Genomic DNA, 24,766 nt, shown 5'->3' on the forward strand with positions numbered 1-24,766 from the left:
CCTGCAGGTTGCAAGACTGTATCTATAAACTGTCCAATTAGCAGTGGCACTGACAACTCCCAGCTCAGCTATTTGTGGAAATGATAGTTTCTGTGCCACTTTTGGAACCATTAGAAAATGGGATGTTGTATGTATCATGTATTAATGTTACTTATTGTAAAGTGATTAAAATGAGTGGGAGCATCATACAAACTAGTGATTTTAAATCACCATTGTGAATATACTGCTGCATAAGATACCACAAACAGATTTCTGTTCATTATTACTCTGCTCTCCTATCATGTCTCTGCCACATTGTGCTGCTCATTATTTCCCATATCATGTCTGTGACTTCACAACCCCACGCTCTGTTGTTTGTGTGCACTCCTTCACTCTGCTTCTGTCCAGCATCCTTGCCATTTCTGTCAAACCATATTCTTGTCTTCATGGAGCAAAATAGGGTTCCTTCCTATATTACTGTATTTTTAAAATTTCACTGAACCTTCATCATTGTTTAGCATGTTTAAGGTGACTTGTATGTCATGAGGGCCAAAAAATTGAATTTTTTTTTATTTAATAAAATTCTGTAATTCCTCTCAATTCTGAAAATATATACTTTATGTATAGTACCTCAACATTTTTGTGTTTAAATGTTTTTCTAAAGCAGACGCAGCACATGAATGCCAGCTGTCACATTACTGTCAAACACAAAACCTTGCCCACAGTGTCTCGTTATTAAATTTTGGCACTGCCTTTTTCGCAGCAACTCATTTGTGTTGTAGACTTGAAGAACATGTTGACTGTGTTATGAGCAAAGATTTATTGCAGTTGTCAATCTTTCTGTCAATACAAATAGATTACTTGCGTTTACTTATGTTTTTTGCATGCATTTGTGTTGTAAACTTGTTGTGACTGCATGTTTCGACCATTTTACATTGTAAAATGCCAAAAGTGAAGAAGTGTAATTGTGGTCATAAATTTTTCATTAATCAACATAAGGGTGTTGTTGGAAATCATAAAAATAAAGAAATTGTTAGCCCACAGTGAAGAAAGGTTAGGCCTAAAAGTTTGCTGGGAGAGCTTCAGAATGCAAGTTCAAACATCTTGTCGAAAATGAACAAGATGTTGGTGTCGTAAGTAGTGAAAATAATGGTTATATTTTAATTAGTAAGTGCAAGCTTTCAGGATTGTTTTGGCCTGTTGCTAAATGTAAATACTGTAATAGTGAAAAATCCATTACTTTCAGTGAGGACATAAGTAAGAGAAGAGGCCTATCTAGAAAAATTGTAGTGGAATGTCAAGTATGTAAAGAAAAGAAATGTTCAGTGACATCTCCTGTAACATGCATAAAACATAGTGAAATGGAATATATGTCTTGCTTCAGCCATGAGGTGTATTGGGAAGGGAAGAAAAGCAGCCTAGATATTCTATGCTATGATGGACCACCACCTGCCGTGTGCCATATTTGAGAGCTATTATAAACATTTGCATAGTGCCCTAACAGAAGTGAGTGAAGGGCCTATGCAAAGGGTAGTGAAAGAAACTGTAGATATATGTCAATCTACTGATATTGTTGCTGTGTTGGATGGTTCCTGGAAGAAGAGGCCGTACATTATTTCATGGGGTTCTTACAGGTATGTCTGTAGATACAGGCAAGGGGATGGGCTGTGAATGTCTAACAAAACACTGACAGGGCTGGGCTATTGGGAAAATGAACACAAATATGACAAAAACTTTGAAGGTTTCAGTGGTGGTCTGGAAAGGAAGGCGAGCAGTCTCTATTTTTAGTAGATCAACTGCTAGATGTGATGTGTGATACACTCAGTAGCTTGGTGATGGTGACACTTAAAAGGCTTCAGGGGTTTGTGGCTGCTAAACCATATGATGAAACTAAAACTGGAAAAAAATGGAATGTATAGGAATGTGCAGAAGAGAAAGGGAGGGAGGGGGGGGGGGGGGGGTGCTGCTTTGCTTTCAGTTCCTGTCATGTCCTTGAAGAGTTTCCTAAGTCTTGGCCCCCCCCCCCCCCCCCCCCACCACCAGTAGGCAAACTTAGGAAACTCTTAAAGCAAAGCCATTGGTGGACAAGGCAGGCTCCAACTAAGAAATAGAATATTTTCTAGCCATAAGAAGAAACAGCAAAAGTGTCAGTGAGATGAGAAAAGCAATCTGGGCAACTCTGTTTCATAGAATATCCATGATGAACATACACAGTATGGCCTCTGCCGAAAAAGGATCACTTCATGGTGCAAGTATAACTGGTGTGAAGCAAATGGACAAAAACATGCACATGCACACCCTTTGCCAAAAACTGTTATGGTAGAACTACAGCCAATATATTGAGACCTTTCAGATTCTAAACTTCTGGAAAAACCGTGCTAAGAGTGGCCAGGCAACATGTCACTGCAGCTGAAAAAACTGCTGAAAGCATGACAAAGAAGACCAGGATAACAAAGAAAACTAAAGAAGATGAAAAGGACACTTGAAATCAGCAAGATTATGGAGCTTGAATGTTTTGTCATGTTATCATTGAGAACAAAATGAGATGCAGATCTTTACTTTCCGTTATCTCATCCAATATTAAAGCTACAAAAACAAAATTTTGCATGAAGAATAATGTAGCACTTGCTTACACAATAAACCACATTATTCAACAGTGTATTAAATATTTTCAGGTGGAGCATGTCATATATTCTTAAATTATTAGGTGAAAAAATTGACTATTAAAAAAACATTTCTTAAAATACACAGAACAACAGATTGATACATATTTCTGGTTCACTGTTAATAATTAAAAAAAAATTAAAAAGTTAATTCTTAAAAGAATAAAATTTGTTTTGATCTTTGAATAGTATGGAAGTACAGTGTATCAAAAATAAAAATTGCCTGTAATTCAGCACGTAAGATAAAAAAAATCAGTGTTCACTCCACTGTGTTCCAGAGTTTTTAAATTTCTTTCACATAGAGGTCACAGTATACTGATTAGTCACTTAGTCTCATTCCAGTATCTGTTTAAATTTTTGAGTTAAAAACTACAGCCCATGATGTCCGGGTGCCAGTAATACATGTTTGAGGATGTTCTGGGTAGATTTCTACTTAGTCTCTGGCAGCAAATGTGTGGAGACTTAATAAATTCACACTTCCATTTCCTAAAAACTTTTCCATTAGGAGTGATAAACCACATCTTTTGGCCACCAGTACAGAAATATATTATAAAATGTAAGGTCAGTATGTCCACAATGCTCCTAACAGAATCTCTGAATACAAGCAAGAAGTACTGCAGAAGATCGAGGCCCCATCATGCATAAATATTATGCTCCTTGCATTTCCAGTTGTGTGTAATGATCTCTTGTGAAACTGGAGGTAGGAGGTTGAGCATCTCATTGAAAAAGTGGTTAAATTAATGATAAATTTATGTTATGAAACAAACTTGAATGAATTTTCAAACATTATGCCATATGCAGATTTTTTATTTAGCTCGCTCAGTGTGGGTTCGATAGACAATGCTTTTTTTTTTTTTTTTTTTTTTTTTTTTTTTTTTTTTTTTTTTTTTTTTAAATAGCCTTTCCTGTAATATCTGTTTTACAGTAAAGTGAATGGAATCAAACACAAACAAGTGTACAGGGGCAGAGAAAAATAGGGAAATACCCAAAACACAACAAATTATGATGCCTAATGCTGTGTAGGAACACTGTTGGCTTTCAAAACAGCTTCCAGTCATCCCAAAATGGATAAATATTGGTCCTGTGTGATTCTCAAGGGAATATTATAGCATTATTCCTGCAAAATAATGGTAAGTTCAGATAATGATGATGGAGGTAGATTGTGATCACACCCTCTCTCCAAAGTAATCCCCAAAGGTTCAAAAATAGAGATCTGATGACTGTGCTGGCCAGGGGAGATGGGAAAATCCATCCTTATGCTCACAAAACTACTAATCGTAGATGATGCGTGCTCTGTTAACTATTGGGAAATAAATATTGTACCTTGAGATGGACCTAATCAGCCAACTGGTCATGTAGTTCTTGGCCATAATGTGACCTTAAAGGTTAACCTTCAGGTCCATGGAATACCACAATATGGATGCCCAAATCATCGCTGAAAAATACTGTGATCTCAATCCTGAAAGATGATTGTGTGCATGGTGTTACTTGAGCATAGTTATAAGGCTTAGAAGAGCTTAATGTGCATAAAAGTTTTGGTATATGAAGTAGAATATAATGCCCAAAGTTGAATTTGTACACAGTCATGCTGTTAATATCAGTTGTGCTAACATTATTCAGCAGTTTTGTCTTACCAGTATATCCATCATTTGGATTTCTTCTCGCAAAATGCATGATTGATTTTCATTTGTTATATTCCCTTCCACTTTGAAGATGCCTGCATAGTTTCAGATTGTACAACAGTGCAGAGGAATGTTCTTGTTGCACCTTATTTCATTTGTGCCACACGCATTCAGCTACTCATACACACACATGGTGTCATTCATTAGCTGCTCCTGGTGATTGTGCTATGTAATTGCATTATAGCTTTACCTGGCTTATAAACGTGTGTGTGTGTGTGTGTGTGTGTGTGTGTGTGTGTGTGTGTGTGTGTGTATCAGGAAAGTTAAGTTCATGTTGGTGGGTGATACACTTGTTGTACCCATCATGAAACATATGACCAGATAAGTGCACCTGATCTCCTTATCAGTAAGAATTACTGCCTAGTTTCACATCTAGAGTGATAGCTACTTAATTGTTAACGAGACCATGAGTTTTTAAATTCTGTTAATTTTTTGCAGACGACAGCCTCTAATGATGGGAAAAAGCCACTAAGAACAGAAAGCATCAAGAGTTCTCCATACTCCCAAAAGAAGTATGTATTCTCTCTCTCTCTCTCTCTCTCTCTCTCTCATAATCCTGAATTAAAAGTTTCCAAAGATTATGGAACTAAATCAATCGTTTTTGTATTTATTTTCAGAGTTAACAAACCCATTGCTTCCGTCATTGTAAAAGAAGATAAAAAATTTCAACCGATTCGCCGAATGGTTTCAGTATCAAGTACCCAGTCACCTTCAGCCAGTAAAAGTATTAAAATCAGTACACCTTTAAGTGACAAAGGTCAAAAGTGTCTTCCTCGGGTTGATTCTGGTGGACGTGAAAGATCACGCTCTTACGGTGTAAAAGAGTCACCAAACCAAAAGCCCGTAAGGAAACCGCTTCAGAAAAGTAGATCAGCAACCAATGTACCTCTTGTGCAATCTACGGCACCAAGGGTCCCAACTGAGAAAAATCCTGATAAGAAGAGCCCTGCCAACATCATTTCGAAGACTGCATCAAATGTGACACCCAAGATACAGACACCAATCAGAAAAGTAAATATAACAAAATTCCATCTCTTTTTACAATTATACTTGTGGCTAGTAACATAACAGTGAATGGGGATTGATTGATAATACTTTTTAATTTTGTGAGATAGTGGTATATTGTATTAAAAAGCATGGCCGTAAATTTGAATCTTGCAACAAGTTTTTTCAAACTTCCAGGTGTAATGCACAATGGTTTGTTAGCATATTATTTTTTTAAGTGAGCTTCAACCCAGACTGAGCCGGCTGCGGTGGTCTAGTGGTTCTAGGCGCGCAGTCCAGAACCGTGCGACTGCTACGGTTGCAGGTTCGAATCCTGTATCGGGCATGGATGTGTGTGATGTCCTTAGGTTAGTTAGGTTTCAGTAGTTCTAAGTTCTAGGGGACTGATGACCACAGATGTTCAGTCCCATAGTGTTCAGAGCCATTTGAGCCAACCCAGACTGACTGAATTCAGGAAACTCATGTGGAATCTGTTTCAGCACTGAAGACTTTATATTACTGGATTAATGAATTTAAACATGGATGCTACAACTAACTGCAGATCTGACGAGGTTGTTGGATATCTTGTTTTTTCTGAAGAAATAGTCAGTAAATTTTATTATATTGTGATACAAGACTTTGAAAGAAATTTTGAATATGAGGAATCTAATTACACATCAGTGACATGTTAACAGATGAAAAATAGCCTAGGATGGGCATTTGAAAATGGTCAGAGTGAAAATAGATTATCAATATCTGTACAATATCAAAAAGTATGTAAAGTGAAATAGATGCCTCAGTCTATATGTGGGATTTGAGGAAGGGGCAGTAAATCTGAACCCACAGAGACTGGCTGTTTGAAATTTCCCTGCTCCCCATTTAGCTAGAGCATTTGAGGCTCTGACTGAAATGCCATGAAGACTCAGTTCTGGAAAAATCTCTGTGACAAGCACTAACTCTTAGTTAAAAATTATTAGAGAAGTACTGGATTGGCAGAGGTTAAAATACAGGGAATTTAAAAATGAGTATACGAGTTTTAAGCTTTGTAGTATTTGTTACATTGAACTTACAGCTATAAATAATACATTCTATGAAAGAATAACTGTTTTTCTTACTAGTGTCCAATGTGAGCATTTTTTGTCACATGGCATACATTGAGTTGACAGGCAACCTGAACTGGTGCATCTGGAGTCAGTGTTGCAAAACTTGCTTCAGTACTATTTCTTAGGTCAGGTAGATCATCTTGTAGTTACACATTACCCTTTATGCACCCCCGAAGGTAAAAATCCTGTGGCATCAGATCAGTGACCCTGGAGGCCACGTGAAACAAGCTGCGTCATCCTGCCCCTTGCACAGCCAATCCAGCCGTTGGATACATCATCATTTAACCAGTCGCATAGTGAGTTAGACCAGTGAGGCTGTGCAACATCTTAATAAAGTTCTGTGGTTTGGCTTCATGCATTTGCAGAAAGAGCCATAATTCTAGCACATCAAGATAAGAAACACCAGTTAGTTACTTCACCTAAAAAGGAAGACCTATAGCCTTTCCACTGGGATGTGGCACAAAAAAAAACATTCGATTTAGGGGAGTCTCATTGCATTTGTACCTTCTCGTGATTTGGTTTTGTTGAGTAATTACCTGATCTTTTTGGTATTCTCTGATCCCCCTCTGGGTTTTGGCCTCAGTTACTAACTTTCTATTCCGTAGTGTGAGCCATTTGGGAAAGAGCACCTTACCTAGTGTCTTCAGCTTGTGCCCTCCTAGTTCCTTCCATCTTTTTCCTTCACGTTGTTGTCTGATGCTAGGGTATGTAGCCAGCAAGGTAGCCAGCCCGTGTAGTGGGGTCGCTATGTACTCTTTTGGTTCAGTCCTCTGAAAACACAGGTATCACACTTCTGATACCTGAGCTCTGACCACCTCATGTTAGCTAGCAGTGGTTGGTTGTCATCCTGGAGCATCAGAACTCCCGCCAGTGGCCGCTGTGCCAGGCGGCCCTTGCTGTGGCTGGCTGGCACCCATGGGGAGAGCCCCTGATCGGAGTGGGTTGTGTCAGGGTGGACGCTATGCAAATGAAACCCATACGGGTCCAGAAGTGTGGCCGTTCTTTTATGGCCGCCTATTCAAATGGAAATGATTCTTTTAGTGCTGCTTCTTCTGCCCATTCGGCCTTCCCTTCCATCGCTACTCCCTGGGAGGAGGGCCAGGCTCGTCGGCTAGGGGCGAAACCTTTCCCCCACTATGTGGTTTGCACCAGGACTGATGGGGATACTTCCACCAATACCAAACATTTATTTTTTGTGCAACACATTGAAGACAAGTTTGGCGAAGTGGACTTTCTGAGCAAGATACGGTCGGTTTTGTTGTTGATCAAATCTGCTTCAGCTACCCAGTCTGCAGCCCTTCATGCCTGTAACCATCTTGGCACCATTCCTGTGTCCCACCAGTCTTTGAATATGGTTCAGTGTGTAATTTTTCTCAGGGACCTCATCCTTCAGACTGATGAACTTATTGACATTCTAGGACGGGCAGGGTGTTCACTTTGTTCGGCGTGTTCAGAAGAGCCCGAAGGACAATCGCATAGATACTGGTGCCTTTATCCTGGCCTTTGAAGGGGATACCCGCCCTGAGGAGGACAAGATTATGGTTTCTCGATGTGACGTGGAGCAGTACATTCCACCCCGGGTGAGATGTTTTAAGTGCTTGTGCTTTGGACCCGTCTTCCCACTGTTTGCAGGCCCGTCTCTGTGGTGACTGTGGACATCCACTCCATGAGGGGAGTTTCTGTGTTCCCCCTCCAGTGTGTGTTAATTGTCATGGCAATCATTCTCAACATCCACCATATTGCCAGGCTTATAAGAAGGAAAAGATGATTCAGTAGTATAAGCTCCTTGATAGTCTAACCTACACTGAGGCTCATAAGAAGAATGCACGTCTTCATCCTGCGTTAATGACATCTAGCTATGCTTTAGTTACATCTTCACCCCTTCCTCCCCCCAGTCCTGAATCCCGCTCCCCCCCCCCCCCCCCCCCACACCCCCACCCTTGCGGTTCCAACCCCTTCCCCTCCAGGCGCCGCTCACCCTCCCCAGCTGGAGAAGTGTTCCACTTCTTCGGCGTCTGCCAGTCAAGTGCTCCTCTCCCGGGTCCCCCCTTCCCGGCACCTTTCAGGCTAAAGGTCTGCTGCCACACGGCCACCATGAGAACAACGGTCTGTGGGCCCCCAGGTCACCCTCTCTCTTTCTGTTCCAGATCTTGCTGCACCTTGCTCCCTTTTGCAGCAAAGCCCTCCTCAATCTCGAACAGTAAGGAAGAAGAAACATAAGTCCCAGAACAAGGAGCCTCTGGTGTCACCAGAGGTCCCGTCCCCACCTTCGCAACCTGACTCTGACCTGCTGTTCATGGATGTCGCCCCCTCCTTGTCGGTGATGGATGGTGACCTGGAGGCATGACTGGCTTTAGCCTGTACACCCCCCACCCTCCACTCCATTTTGAATCATTGTTCTGTAGTTATCCAATGGATATTACTGTCACCTTCCGAAGTTGAAATCCCTTATTTCATTTTACTCTGCAGTTTGTGGTGTTCTACAGGAACCTTATTTTACTGATGATCACTCACCGACTCTCCATTGGTTTCGGGCTTTCTGTCTAAATCGGGTCGGCCCCCTGCGGGCCTCTGGTGGCATTTGGTGCGAGTGGATGGTGCCAGCACATGGATTCCCCTTCAAACTACATTGGAAGCGGTTGCTGTTAGGGTCCACCTGGACTCTGGGGTCACAGTTTGCAATCTTTATATCCTACCTAATGGGACCATTACATCTGCTGCCTCAACTGTCCTTCTTCAGCAACTTCGTCTTCCCTTCCTCCTCCTCAGGGATTTTAATGCTCATCATCCCTTGTGGGGCAGTGCTTTTCCATCTAGTTGGGGGTCTTCACATAGACCAGTTTCTTGCAGACTATGACTTGTGCCTCCTTAATGATGGCTACTCTACCCATTTCCATGTCGGTCATGGTACATTTTCTGCCATTGATCTTTCTCTTTCTTCTCGCTCCCTCCTCCCTTCATTACATTGGTCGCCACACGACGGCCTTTCCGATAGTGACTACTTCCCGTTGATTCTCTCGCTCCCTTCCCACTCCCTGATGGGTAGGTTACCTCATTGGTCTTTCCAATGCACTCATTGGCCTCTATATACTGCACAGATAGTTTTTTTTTCTTACTCTTTGTCAGGCTGTATTGATCATGTCCTACATGACATACCTGATGTGATTGTTCGCGCTGCTAGCCTTGGTATCCCACGCTCATCTGGACCATTTCACCCCCGCAAGTCCCGTGGTGGAGTACGGCCATTGCCATTACCATTCCCATCCGTAATAGCCATCGAGCTTTGCAACCCCATAAGTGGTGCCCATCCGCTGCCAATCTTACTACCTTTAAACGCCTTCGTGCCAAAGCCCGTTACTTAATCAAAGGGTTTGGCAACGCTTTATCTTCCCTCAGTTCTACTGCACCTGTGCCACAGGTATGGGCTACACTTCGCTTTCTCAAGGGTTTCCATCAGCCTTTTACCCTCTGGGCCTTGCCCTGCTGGATGGCCTTTGTATGGATCTGTTGATTCTCGTGTAACATCTTGCGACCCATTTTGCGGCATCAGCATCAACCTCATATTCAGCTGCTTTTCTTCACCAGAAACAGGGGTCCGAAGCTTTGGCCTTACGTTTTACCCCTTGTCAATCAGAATCTTACAATGAACATTTTACTGAATGGGAACTTCTTTCCGCGCTTTCTTCGTCTCATGATATGGTCCCTGGCCCAGACTCCACTCATAACCAATTGCTTCAACATCTCAGTGCTCCACATCAATAACATCATCTCCTGGTGCTTCACCAGGTTCCACAGTTTCGTTTCCTGGGTCTTCTTTTCGACAACAAGCTCACTTGGCTGCCTCATATCAGACTTCTGAAGATAGGATGTTTCTGTAAATTCAATGAACTTCGCTTCCTTGCCCACACCTCTTGGGATGCAGATCATTCCACTCTTCTCCACCTTTATTGGGCTTTAGTGCTGTCTCACTTGGACAATGGTTGTCAAGTTTATGGTTCACCTGCTCCTTCCACACTGCGCCTCCTGGATCCAGTCCATCATTGTGCTATCTGTTTGGCCACTGTTGCCTTCCCTACTAGCCCTGTTGATAGTCTCCTGGTTGAAGCTGGGATCCCCCCCCCCCCCCCCCCCTTTTCTGTTCAGTGGTCCCAGCTTCTGGTTTCTTATGCAATTGTTGTCCATTCGTCTGCCAGTCATCCTTCCTATTCTATCCTGTTCCCAGACCAAGGACGTAATCCACTGGATTCGCGCCCTCAGGCGGTTTTACTGGTCGTGCTCTGCCTTGCATCTCTTCGCCGTGATTTTCAGTTTCCTTCTTTGTCCTGTCTCCCACATCCCCCCCCTCCCCCCCTCCCCCCCTCCCCGCGTTTAGTTTCTTGGCCCCGGATTCGGATGGATGCTGTCGTTTTTTACACCGATGGCTCTAAATCTGATGATCGTGTGGGATTTGCTTTCATGTCATCTGTTAGCATGGGAAAATAATCTCCTGCCAAGTGCATGTGGGGTGTTTACTATGAAATTGTTGGCAATTTCTGTGGCCCTTACCTCTATTAAACAGTCCCAACACAACCACGTTTTGTTATGTATGGACTCAATGAGTGGCCTTCAGGCTATTGACCAGTGTTTTTCTCACCATCCTCAGGTCTCGGCCATCCATGACCGTCTTGCTGATCTTCACCATGCTGCTTGTTCTGTCAACTTCTTTGGGTCCCTGGCTATGTGGGTATCCCAGGTAATGAGCTTGCTGATTGTTTGGCTGGGGGAGCAGTCACTTACTCCCCTCCATCTAACCCCTCCTGTGCCAGATTTATGGCTTCAGATCAAACCCCACTTCTCACAATCATGGGCCAACTCTTGGGAGGCTACCTCCCTGCCTTCGTGCGAATAAGGTGACACCTGTCACGTGGCGTTCTTCCTTCCGCCTATACCGAAAGGGCTCGACCACCCTGTCTTATCTCAGAATTGGCCATACCAAGCTCACCAACGGTTTTCTTTTGCATAATGAGCCGCCCCCACTTTGTGGTTGTGGGGTCTTCAAGTCAGAAGCCCACATTTTGGTGGAATGCACCCTTCTTTTGGATCTGCTTACTGAGTATGGACAACCCTGCACTTTACCTTTAATATTGGCAGACAATTCCCGGATGGTTGAACTGATTCTCAGTTTCGTCCATCAAAGTGTTTTTATTTTCAGTTCTAAGGTTTTTAATCTCCCTCTGGAGTAGGGGCAGGGCAGTGAGGGTTGTGGTGTCTCCCACTGTAAGCTGTGTTTGTAGATTCCTGACTCCCCTCCCTTGCCAAGATCCTATTTTTTCTCCCTTTTACTCTGTTTTTATCGCTTTTTAGATTTGGTTAGTCTCCTTTTACAATACACACTATTACATTTTAGTGGTTGAACGCTTATGAGTAGCAGTTGGTTTTGCCTGTACTGCATCAGAGGTGGGATATTTCCTGCCTCTAACATAGCCTTGGGGTTGCCCACTTGCTGACTTCCCTCATTTTGTTTTCACCATTGACAACACGGCTGCATTTATACATTTTTTAACCTTTTACCTTTTATCGTTATGACTCAGCTGAGATGTTACTCTGTCCGAATGGATCACCTTTGAAACAAGGGACTGATGACCTTGCTGTTTGGTCCCTTCAACCACAATCAACCAACCATCCAACCATAAAAAAAGCATGAGCTGAACTTCCAAATAATTTGTAACCCTGGCTATTTTTCAGTTTGGTTCCTGTGGGATCTTTTTGTCTCCTAATTTAAATAGAACAGTCACAGCAATCAGATGTACAGTGAAGAAGTTGTGTGTGTTGCAAATCAGTATTGCAGAGTTGAAAATAATCTATTTCCTAATAATATAAAGAACTGGGTCAACATCAGTAATTTAGTGAAAGTTGTTGAAAAAATTGTGTAAGAAGCTATTCTTGGTATATTTTTACCAAACTTTCATTTTTGTAAATGATATAGTTACTTATAGCGAAGTGTCGCCAGAAGAAATTTTAAGTATTGTATGACTATCATATTTTGTGCAGATTAATCACTGCCCTTAAATGTTAAAGAAAGACACAAGAGAGGACCTGCTATCATATATGTGACTGACATTTGTTGTAGATGTGTGACCTCTATAATCACTATGATTAAAATGGCTTTAAAATAGCTGGGATCACAAATTAAAAGTCACAATCTGTTTCTGGACCCATTTATTATTCATTACGCATTTCGGACTCTCCCCATTTTCAGACAACTTGGTGATAAATTGGAAACTGAAATTTTTTTTAAGAATCTTGCAAATTTACACAAGTGTCTAAGAGGACCTATGGTAAAACATGGTTCAACAACAAAGACATTTAAAGCAAAATACATACCATATAGTACAGAATGAATACACTACGTTGACAATTATATCAATTAATGTTGAAAGAACCATAAAGCTTACTAGTCCAGTGTGGAAATAACTGTGACCTAACTTATGTACTGCTTACAGCCGAGTGATGTGGCTTGTAGATAGTCCCACATAAGAGTGTTTGTAGACACTAGATGGTGTAACTGCTGTGGTGCTGAGTATATGGCCGATGCATAAGTGCAAGCAGCAATAACAGTATCTATTACAAAATTTATACAGGTTTTCCTTACACTGTAAATAAAAGGTAATGCTAATTGCAGGCAAAGACAAATTTAAAGGACATACAGGGCTTTAGTTCCACATAAGAAAGCTTATTGATGCTGGATGATGTACCGGGTGCTATCTGTGCAATCTTTCAACAATGACATTCTTGCCAGAGTTGTATAGTCATTCTGTGACAAATACTATGTATTTTCTTTTAAATGTCTTTGTTGTTCAGTCATGTTTTAGCATAGGTACTATTTTTCAGAAACTGTAAAAAGACTGTAAAAAGATTGTAAAAAGAAATTTCTGTTACCAATTTGTTGCAGATCATCTGAAGTTGGACAGAGCCTGAAATGTGAAATGAATAATAAATGTGTCCAGAAACATCCTTTAATTGTTACTTTTGTGACCAACCAGCTATTTTAAAGCCATTCTCATCATTGAGAGCCTACTATGTCTAGACACCTGACATTTTTGTGTTTGGAGTTGCTAGTACCGGTCTGCTGGTGTTAAACTGAACTGATTTTATGGGTAACATTTTTAGATAGTAGGACCTTTAGAGGCATGCCTTTAAACATTTAGTTCACATTTCACCTCACATATTACAACATTTTGAAAAAGAAGTTTTATTGATGCTTACATTGTGACTGCAACGTCATTTTGGTGTTTTAGTAATCAGACTGTAGACACATTGTAGAAGACAACTGTATTTTGTCACTCATAAACATAAATCAAAGTAAACCGCTGTAGACATTACTAATATGAATTTTAGTGTAACATGAAAGTAAAATGTTAAAATGTAAGTGAATCACGGAGTCCCCCCTTCTTATTTCTATCTCCCCCCCCCCCCCCTCCTTAACTAAAACTAGTCTTCACATTTTGTTAGGTGTCACATATGGTGACTTTCCATATACAGGGTGCCCATAAAAGAATGTCTCAATTATAAAATTTAACAGTATCAACTGTAAGTGTTGTCAATCGTTTAAGTTACTCTTTAAAACAGTTTTAAAGAAGCACATTTGTGAGTACTGCTTTGTTGTTTTCCCACTTGCATTTCCAAAGTACAAAATGACAACTCCTGAATGCAAAGCATGTTGCATTCTGCAGTTTAGAAAAACTATTTTAATCATTTTATTTCAGCATTTAGTAATTTTTTTTTTGTAGTCCCAGCGATGTTACCAATATCTTTTAACATTTTTAGTAATAAAGTAAATATTATTTCAGCCTTAAGTACATCATTAACAGAAAATGTCGATGGACTTATCCAGTTCTCATAAGTTGTGAATTTTTTCATCACGAAATCACTGATATGTGAACTGAAACACCACTGATTTGAATTATTTAACCTACATTGGGTTATAGTATGCATCAGATAATATTATGTAGCTGAATGGGGGAAAAATTAACAAATTAATTAGAAAATATAATGCACATTAATATACATGGTAGTCTCTTCATTCATTATTTTCATTATCCACACCAAGTTTTTCAATACATTCATACCGCTGCTTATACATTGGAGGAATAAATTTTTCCAACTTCATAACAGCATCCAGTTTCTTCTGATTTATTGGCAGTGATCAATTGCATAGATTTGTAGCTAAATCGAAATTTATGTCATTAGCATGCACTCCTTTCTTCATAGTGACAAATTTCTGATTTACAGACATGTTGTGTGCTTGAGACACTGAAATACTATCTCTTGAATATACAAACATTCTATACTTGGATATTGTGAATGGTTTTTATCATTTTTGATAGACTCTTTAAAAATGGTGATAGATATGATTTGAAATCCTTAATGAGATCTTGAGTCACAAGGACAACTGCAAATTTCTTTGAGGCACTCCTTACTAGAGTATACCAACCTTCTGGAATGAAGACATCCTCTTTCTTTCTCTTTAATTTCTCAATAAATCCAAACATCATCTCACATGGCAAGAATGAATGGCCTCATTCAGGATAGTGATATATTATTTTGTCAAATTTTCCACTTGCAGCTAACGTAGACAGAAACTTCACCATGACTAGATTCTTATTCTGACCTCCACAGATGTCACTGTAGAGATACAAAGTTTGTACCTCTGGAGGTACAAAGTTATTTATATAATGTTTCAAAAAATGAGATTGTCTCAATACAGCCTCTGTTTCCCGTCACTTCATCGAACATGTACATCTTGCTCTCATCAGTTGAGCTAGAATATCTACACTGGTTATAAACCCATACTGGACAACAGTAAAATAAGCCTCCTGTTGGGATCACTGGTAAAGGAAGATTCTGCTGGAAGTCAAAACACAAAACCTCCATAGCATTATCTAATTTGGTAAGTTCAGAATTTTCTTTCAGGTCCTTATAAAAAGTATCCACTTTAGCCGAATGTAGATCACGTGATTGGATAAGTAGCATTTTCTTTGTTTCATTTCTTTCAGTCTCGATATCAGTTGTCAGGGAATCACACTTAGTACATGTGTCTGACCTTGGTGCTCCAGATGATAGACTGAATCGTTAGTGAAAAATGTTGTTGTACTCATAACTAACAGTTGGTTTTACCTTAACTTCACTGGTACTGTTCATTTTTAAAAAGTTTCCTGGCTCATATTTCTCTCTTTTGAGATGGATCTTCTTTACTGTCAACTCTGTATTTAAATATTTTCTTTTTGGAGTATTTCTAGAATAATGTGATCATTGGAATGGGAAACTTCTTATGTGATCCTCCACTTGAGCTATGAGAAACTGAGGCTTCTTACTAGATCTTGAATTTTCAGAGAGACCTCTCTGATCCATAGGCAGGGAAGCACTGTGAATTGTATGCTGCAGTAGTCTGTTGATCCTTCCCTTTTTTATGCCATGAAGACCAGAAAATGCTTGTTTACAAACAACTACGTCCTTTGTGCCTTTGAACCTAGAAGAGATACAGAAATAAATAAAACAATATACAACTGGTATTTATATAAAAAAAGGTGCAAGTGTCAAGGTACTCATGAAAATATTGATATATAAACATGTGAGCCCGTATCAGTTTGTTTTGCGAAAATAATATTTGAGGTCGTGCACTGGTTTTGACCGTAAACATGTTTTGACCAAAATTTGTTTTGTAATAAAACAATTTCGAAAATAGCTTAATGAATATAATAATATTATTAAAACAAGACAGTAGTGGCCAGCCCCAGCACAGGCTGTGCCACTCTTTCTTAATAAAGAAAGTAATATTAAAAATAAAAGCACTTGTGTAAATCACACGGAACTTTATTAATATTTGTAAATACAGCATACATGAAAACAATGAAATGGTATCAAAGTACAACTTCTCTTGTAGGGAATATAAAGTAAATCAGTGAAATAAATGTAAATTTACAAATAACTTATATAAAAAAAACACTTGTAAACAATAATGAAGGAACTAGAAAATCTTATGCCACTAGGGGGATTTGCACCATCAGCCTCTTGCAAACGAAGCAAAACACTTTACCATTTGCCTACGGTACTGTTCCAAGAGTTCTTAAGATTTCACGGGAATTATTTACGCATCTGATGCTCAAATTCTCAGCTAGCCGCTACCGGAAACTGAGCACTAAGATGTTAACATATTAATGAAAATGTAATCGAATATTGTCAAGTACATGCCTTGTAGTAAAATGAACCCTTCCTGTGCTTTGGAGTGTCTGAAGGCTTGGTTTGGTTGCACTGTTTTACTACTTTCTTCTCCATATTAAATCAGGTCATCTCCTAAAATATTAAATGCTTTTCTAATTCAGACAGTATACAGAACACATTTTCATTTGTAAATCTCCAACATCAAAGTAATTAAGTAACAATATATATTCTACATACCTTGCAACAGGCTGCATTGATATCAAACCAAAGAGAGATGCATTCTGTATATTCTCTTCTTTCAAATTATTAAAACTGTCAAGAATATTTTTTCTATATATCTTCAGGAAACCTCTTTGCGCATTGCCTCTTGCGTTGGTAACTCACAGATTTAAGTTATGGAACTAATTTTCCACTGGTGAACATGTATGCTTGTCCACTATTGCGGCTAAGCATCTAGATCTTTTCTTCGATTTCTTAGGAGATTCTTGAGTAACATTAACATCACTGTCACTAAAATCTCACGAAATAACTAGAATCATCTAAACTTTCATCAGAGGAACACGTAGATGTAGCCATGGTATACCTATCATATTCAGAGTGAGAACAGTATTTTACGGGTCTTTGTCCACTTCTCATTCTCAATGAAAAGTGGGTATCTATGTGGTGATAACTTGCAGAGCCATCTAGCTCCTTCTGTGGGAGGTATTTTAGTACCATTCACTCACCAATAGAGGGATAGATGGAGCATGCATTCTAATTGTATTTTGTGCTAATAACTCAAATTTAAAAAAAAGTGGTCTTTATCCACTTATCATTCTCATGCCTTCAATTTTAGTTCAATATGTATTTTGTTCAAAGTTTGTGATCCCTCATGTGGCGAAATCATTAGCCAATGGTATAATTGATTCAGAACAACCAAATGTGTGTGTAAAGAGAAAAGCATAGGATGACCAAAACAACCTGAATAGGATGACGACCGCTTCAGAGCATCTTACCTTCATAGTCTTAAGAAGTCTGTTCAGAAAGCAAGTCTTGAAGTTCTGCTGCCAAAGATAACAGTGTGGAAGGTTTTTAAAGTTTACACATGTATCCATACCAGTTACGGTTGGTACGTTCTTAAAATCAGATGATTATGGTTTACATTATAAATTTACAAGTGAAGTGTTGCAGTAGGAAGGTGACCCTCTTAATCATGTGGTGGTCAGTGTTGAGGCAAAGTTTTATCTAAGTAGGTAGGAAGGTAATTACCCATAATGTTCATATCTGGGGGTCAGAAAATACTTATGAATATCTCTCTCTCTCTCTCTCTCTCTCTCTCTCTCTCTCTCTCTCTCTCTCTCTCTCTCTCTCTCTCTCTCTGTGTGTGTGTGTGTGTGTGTGTGTGTGTGTGTGTGTGTGTGTGTGTGTGTGTGTGTGAGGTGAACCTGAAAAACTTTATTTGGCAACAAGATGGAGCCTATACCATGGCATCTGTTTGTACAAGAATGGTTGAATGTTGAAATCAGTGACCATTGGGTTGGTTGTAATGGACAATGTGAGAGAGCACTGATTCCATGGTACTTGCCAAATGTTTTGTGGCACACTTCACTGAAGTGAAGTGTCTGCTTGCAGCAATTACCATCCTCATTTTCTGGCCCAGAAACACCTTATTGAGCACCTCCCACTATCTGTCCATGCACACAGCTCTGTATCATACAATGTCCCTTTTAGTGGAAGGGAGCTTCGCAGCACTTTGGAAAAGTGTCACAATACAGGCTCTGGACCTGACAAAATCAACAACTGGATGGTCACACACCTTCATGCTGACAACGTGAAATATATCCTCTGGCTTTTTAATCACTCTCAATGGTGGGAAGATATTATTCCTGTCCTGAAACTGGGAAATAACCCACATATTTTAACTAACTACCAACCAATCTCTCTAACAAATGGGTTGTGTAAGCTATTCGAATGAGTGGTCAGCCACCATCTTTGTTGGTGCCCTGAAGCTGGAGGGCATATATCATGATTCCAAAGCAGCTTTTGGGCTTTCTAGTCCACCACAGATCACCTGGTTCATTTGGAATCCCCAGTACGCAAAGCTTTTCTGCATCAGAAACATCTCATTGCTGTGTTCTTAGATGTACAGAAGGTGTACAATATCACCTGGTGACATCAGATCCTCTGTACACAGCAGGAGCGATGTTTCTGGGGCAGTTCACCCATTTTTATCCATAATTTCCTCTCTCTCCAATATTTTTTAGGTCCGGATTGCTTCGACTCTCAGCAACCACTTGTACAGGAAACTGGAGTCCCTCAGGGATCAGTTTTGAGAGTAACGGTGTTTGCTATCGCCACCAATAGCATTGCAAATGCAGTGGGCCCCACAGTCTCTGTGTCAGTGTATGTGGATGATCTTTGTGGGTACTGTGCCTCTGCGTCACTGCACGTGGCTGAGCACAAGCTTCAGAAAGCTTGTCTGAAGAGTCCTTGAGTGGACCCCAAACTGGCTATAAATTTTCCCCTGCAAAATCATGAGTTATGCATTTTTGTCTACTTCAAACTGCACTCATGCCCAGAAATTTATCGTGGTGATCAGTTACTTGAAGTTGTTGACACTTCCCAATTCTTAGGTATTTTATTTGACCACAAGCTAACTTGTCTGCTCCATGCCCACCAGCTTAAGGCAGCTTGCATGAAGAAGCTGAATGCTCTTCGTTTTCTTAGTCGCTCCTCTTGGGACGTGGACCACACTGTTCTTCTGACATTTTATACAATGCTGATTTATCACACTTGGAATATGGAAGTGTTTCCTATGGGTCAGCAGCACAGTGCATACTGAGCCTGCTGGACCCTGTTCACCACACAGGCATGCGGCTGACTATGGCAGCCTTCGGTACAAGCCCTCTTGACAGCCTCCTAGTGGCAGCTGGTGTCCCAACACTGCGGATTAGACAATAGCAGCTTCTGGCAAGTTACACAGTCACAATCCTACCCACCCATGTCACGCAACACTGTTCCACAACCAGCCGTTCAGACTGTTTGCGCATCACCTCAAACTGGGAAGACCAGCTGGGATCCAATTTGATTTTCTACTGAAGGACCTCCAACAGCCTCCATTAGTCTCTGTTCTTAGAGCGCCTTCTTGACATCCCCCGTGGGCTGTACCATGTGCTGTTATAAGGATGAATCTCTTTTGTGGCCCCAAGGAGGATACTGATCCTGCCCCTCTCAAACACCTGGTTTTTCCCCCCAATCCTTCACAATTATTTTAATTCAGACTGCATCTACACAGATCCATCAAAAGTCAATGAAAGAGTCGGTTACGTTTTTCCATGTGCAAGGGGACACGAAAAGAACTCTTTGCCAAGTGTTCACAGTGTATTCACTGCAGAGTTGGTTGCCACCTCTCACACTATGCGGTACATCAAATCCCGGGCCATGATGAGCTTTCTGATCTGTAATGATTCCATGAGTTGCTTAAAAAGCATAATCCTATGCTACCCCAAAAATCTTGAGTTGCAAACATCCAGGACCTACTGGCTAACCTCTACAACTCTGAAAACATGATGAGCATCTGGACACCAAGCCACACAGGAATTGCAGGAAATGAAATTGCCGACCATCCGGCTAAAAACACAACTACAGGAGATTAACTTTGTCAGGATACTGGGTCCAGACTTAAAGGTTACAACTCCAATACAATATTTTGGGGCCTGGGAATTGGAATGGCAGGCTCGTACAACACAAAACAAGTCAACAGCGATTGAAGGATCCACGAAGGTGTGGCATACATCTTTCCAGGCCTCTCAGGAAGATGCCATTGTGTTGTGCCAACTACGCATTGCCCACACAAGACTCGCCCAAGAGTTCCTACTGCACTTGGAGGATCCTCCTTACTGCAGCTGCGGTAGTCTGCTAACGATAGCACTTGTTCTTGTTGTGTGCACCGTGTTGGCCAATCTGCAGCACACTTTCAGCCTGCCTACCTCACTACCTCAGGTGCTTGCAAATGACGCGACAGCCACTACCAAAGTGTTGCATTTCTTGAGGTAGAGCAGATTTTACTCTAACCTATAATATCTTCTACTTCCAGTGTTACGGGTGGTTGTGGGGGCAAGAGCCTCCCCTGTGGTGGGTACCCACCAAACAAGAGCAGATGCCTTTCTCATCCTCCTCTCACCTTGTTGTGCTTTTGGCCCCCCTTGTGCATGAAACTGCCTGGTTTATCTCTTTTTACCTGTTGTTGTACAACTACTGTAGCCTCCATTTGAACACTTTGTCTTACTTATGTAGTTAGAGCAGCCTTGTCCTCATTGTTTTCAGTTTTTACTTTTTGACATGCTTCTCTCATGATAAGGAGGGGCTGACGACCCCGTTGTTTAGTCCCTTAAACACACAATCATCATCAATATGATAAAGCTCTTTTCCACTGGTCTCCACGTTCACCACACCTCACACCTTCTTAAAAGATTGCGTCTGTGTTCCGCCCCTACCTAATGATTCACTAGCATTCAGACACAGAATTGAAGGGGCTGTTGATTCCGCTACTCTAGATTCATTAACAAAAGTGTGGAAAGAATGGGATTTTAGTTGAACGTGTGCTGTATAACTAAAGGTACACACACATTAGATATTTGTAAGAAAAGATAGGTTATTTTACCATCAGTTTGATTTGTTGTAAATAGTCTAAATTATACTATTGGGCCATTCCATGTGAAGTGTTCTTGGGCTCCCAGCTCAGCCATCTTCAATTTTGGTGAATTTTTTACAGTATGTACATGAGGGCTCTACGTGAACTTACGCAAAGTTTCAGGCTCACCTGTAACTTGGTTGAAGTGCTAGAGCCACTTTTGTGAAGACCACTTTTACCAAGACCAATAAGTCGTGAAGAAATCTTCAAGTTTGGCATTTCACTATTCCTAATGTAAAAGAGCTAGACTTTCTGTGTATAGTCGTACAACTTTTTGTACTCTACACACAAAAGATGGAAATAGAGGTCAGAAAGCAATGCATTTTGCATAATCTCAGTTCATAGTGGGCAACATGTCATGTCGCGAGAAACTTGTCCCATATTTTGAGGCATAAGTAGTGGAGAAAATGTGCTATGAATGTGGTCTTTTGCCAAACTACTGTCTGTCTAGGTGTTTAGTGTGTTACAAATTTGGGCATGGCTTGTGTTTTTAATTACTGTGCTACCATCCTGTTAATTTGCAAAAAAACATGAATGTATCAAAATATACTCGTGTTCAAAGTCATGTGTCTCAAAATGGCCACCTACTACATCACATTCATTAACATCATTCAGCAGAGCTCATTTCATTCTATTAGAAAAACTTATTTTCATTTTGGTGACACTTTGAGTAAGGTGCAAAAATTGCGCCTAAACTATTGAATTTTTTTGTAATTCGAGAAAAATCCTTGCGTTGGTCCTTGGTAGTGGCATAGCCACTAATCTCAGTGACTGGTAGCCTCATCACCAAGGGGCCACAAGCAATAGCCATGCAAGGTCAGCCACAGGTGGGATTCCTTACTGCAGGTTCCCAAGCCTGAAAGTGGGAGTCCAGCATGTTCCCAAACCGGAATGAGAGTATCTACCAGGTTCCCAAGCCTGAGTGTGAGTATCCAACAGGTTCTCAACCCTTGTTTGCATCTCTTTGTAGTTCCCAACCCATAATGCAGAAATCTTCAATTGTTAAATGCTTTAAATTTGTTGCTGATGTCCAAAACTATGGCTTCTGGCAAACTGTATTGCCGCCCCATCATTGATGCAGCTGGAACTTGTATGACTGCAATTATATGTTGTTCTGGAATCCAGCATATGTCTCTTCTAGCTGGCCAGTGAAATGATTGAGCAGCTCCAAGAGGATGCATGAAATTAATAAAGGCATCTTTTTCTTCTTGTGAAAGTTCACAGATAATTCCTATCCACAATTTTCCATTGTAAACAAAGCAACATACTGGCAAAGCTGTAGTTCAGTAATGGCAAAATGTTTAGTAGCAACTTTAGCACATCTGTTAACATTTTCTATAAAGGACAATGTATCATTTGATACGCTATGAATCTGAAGTCGCTTTTCACCAGTGGGCACAAAATGGTTATGGTGTCTTGTACCAGAAACTGTACAATAATTCTAAAATATTTTTGTGGATCAATTTTTGCGTCTTCAATAATTTCTTTCTTAATATAGATAAATTCAATGCCATGCACATTTTTTTGGCAATATTAAACAGGTCAGTTGGTGTTAAGATTTGGTTGTCAGTTGGGCGCTGAAGGCTAGCTCTTGCTGCTAAATGCTTAAATGTGCCCTCAATTCCGTCACATGGTGATTTCTCACAGCTTGTTCTGAAAAAGTCTGTTCTGCAGTAATGCCAAAGTCCTTTTTATGATCGCAAAGATTTAGGAAGCTCTTAAAATTTTTGTACTGTGCAACAGAACTGTCATTAAAATAATGAATATGATTAATTTCTTTAAATATCCACTTCAGGGATTTTAAAAAATACATTAAAAACACATGCACTGCAACTGTGTCAATGTCTGAGGCAGTCACTGATTATACAGTAGCTGAAGCTTTTTAGGTCTTCATTATCTGTGTAGTAAATGACAAATGGATGTATTGTAGGTTGACTATTTTCCCCGATGGAATCCTTGAACGGCATTGTGGACAGTAAAGGAGTAATTTTCAGTGAAATACATTAATTTAATCAATTCTCCTGGTTTGAGACCTTCTGTAGTGAACTGCAAATGCTTGCTATAATGCTTCTCAACGTAGTGGTGAGTAGAAAGGGCCAAAACTACGCAACTAATAGTTCAATGAATTCTTCAACTGTCATTTTTCTGGTTTCAAGTCTGTCTCTGTCAGTGTGAGTACATTGTTTGAACTTAATTTTATTCTCAGGGTCCATATCTGCAAAAGCACTTTCCAAATATTCGTTTAGAGCTTCTGTTCCTGGACATACTTTATAGTGATGAAGCATGCAATTCTTTGTTTCCAAATTACAGACAGTTTTGCTAAGTAATATTTTGTAATCTTCTTTTATTGGGCTATGTGCCAACACTAGTTTCACATTTTGATGTATTGTGCACATACAAGGTAAATGTGAACCAGCTGTGTGTGCAGTCACACACCACTTTGGCCTCAGTTCACAAAATTTGGAAAATCCAATTTCCAGTCCATTTTTATTGTGGTGTGCAACAAACATTTCTTTTAAGTTGGTCAGTAATAAGTATTTTTGTTTTTGAACTTTTTCTCCATCAGCCCAATCAGTAATACAGTCGTTTTTTCCTGGACAAATCTGACTACACTCTTAGTCATAAAAATGTTCTATGAATCTTCCCTTCACAGCCTCAGAAAGCTTTTTCCCCACATTTACCTTTGGACTGTGCCAGTACTCCCTGTTCAGCTTTTAACTGTCTAGCCTTCCTTACCATTCTTTATGAAACACAAAATTCTTTCATAGTATTTTTGGTAGGCCAGCTTTGGGGGACTAAGGTCAAAATTTGAATTTTCTCATCTTGATTTGATATATGTAATTTGTCTTTCAATTCTTGGGTCAACTGACTGTAATAATCTGAAAGTCTTCCCACTTCTGCAATTTTCTTAATAATTGCACCTTCAACTTGATGTATTTTGCACTTGCCATATCCTTTTGTATCCCTTACACCAATTCGTTGAAATTTTAATGGTGATATTCCAACAGCTGTTAAGCTCGTATTGAAATTGTGAGCAACATTAGTCTTATCTTCATCTGTCTGAGACGTAACTTCCATTTGTGAATATTTCAGTCTATCAAATTCTTTTCTACAGGAAGGGCAATTTTTTTGGGCCTGGTTTAATATCACACATGGTTATCCTTTTTTGTAGGTCAGCTGATCATGTTGATTGAGTGCTAACTTTTTTGTGTAGTATGGTTTTTCTTACCAAATGGGTTGCAGCATGATCTTTCCAAAAATTCAAATCTTTGTAGGAATAAAGCTTCATGGTGGAAGCATAGTTGAGCATTTTCAGTAGTGTGTAAACAACCCGCCCAGTAAATTATTCTTGTTCTTTTAAGGAAAGTTCCTTTACAGCTTTTAGTCCCTTTTAAGGCACTGTGTGTTGTTAAATGACATGGGGAATCAGTATTTCCAAAATTGCACACATTAACTTGATCTTGTTTTTCCATTTTAGCAACA

The 24,766-nt window shown here is 40.1% G+C and overlaps 1 protein-coding gene across 2 annotated transcripts in view; it reads left to right on the top strand.

The window, feature by feature from the left end:
- Positions 1-24,766, top strand: part of LOC126298942 (uncharacterized) — a 171,221-nt gene that overhangs the window by 128,552 nt on the left and 17,903 nt on the right. For both annotated transcript variants that reach the window (XM_049990543.1, XM_049990544.1), the window contains exons 10-11: positions 4,763-4,836; positions 4,942-5,335. In XM_049990543.1, coding sequence (XP_049846500.1) covers positions 4,763-4,836; positions 4,942-5,335 — 468 coding nt within the window. The remainder of the gene's footprint in view (positions 1-4,762; positions 4,837-4,941; positions 5,336-24,766) is intronic.

Source organism: Schistocerca gregaria, chromosome X, assembly GCF_023897955.1.
Source record: "Schistocerca gregaria isolate iqSchGreg1 chromosome X, iqSchGreg1.2, whole genome shotgun sequence".
In the NCBI taxonomy this organism is placed as follows: Eukaryota; Metazoa; Arthropoda; class Insecta; order Orthoptera; family Acrididae; genus Schistocerca; species Schistocerca gregaria.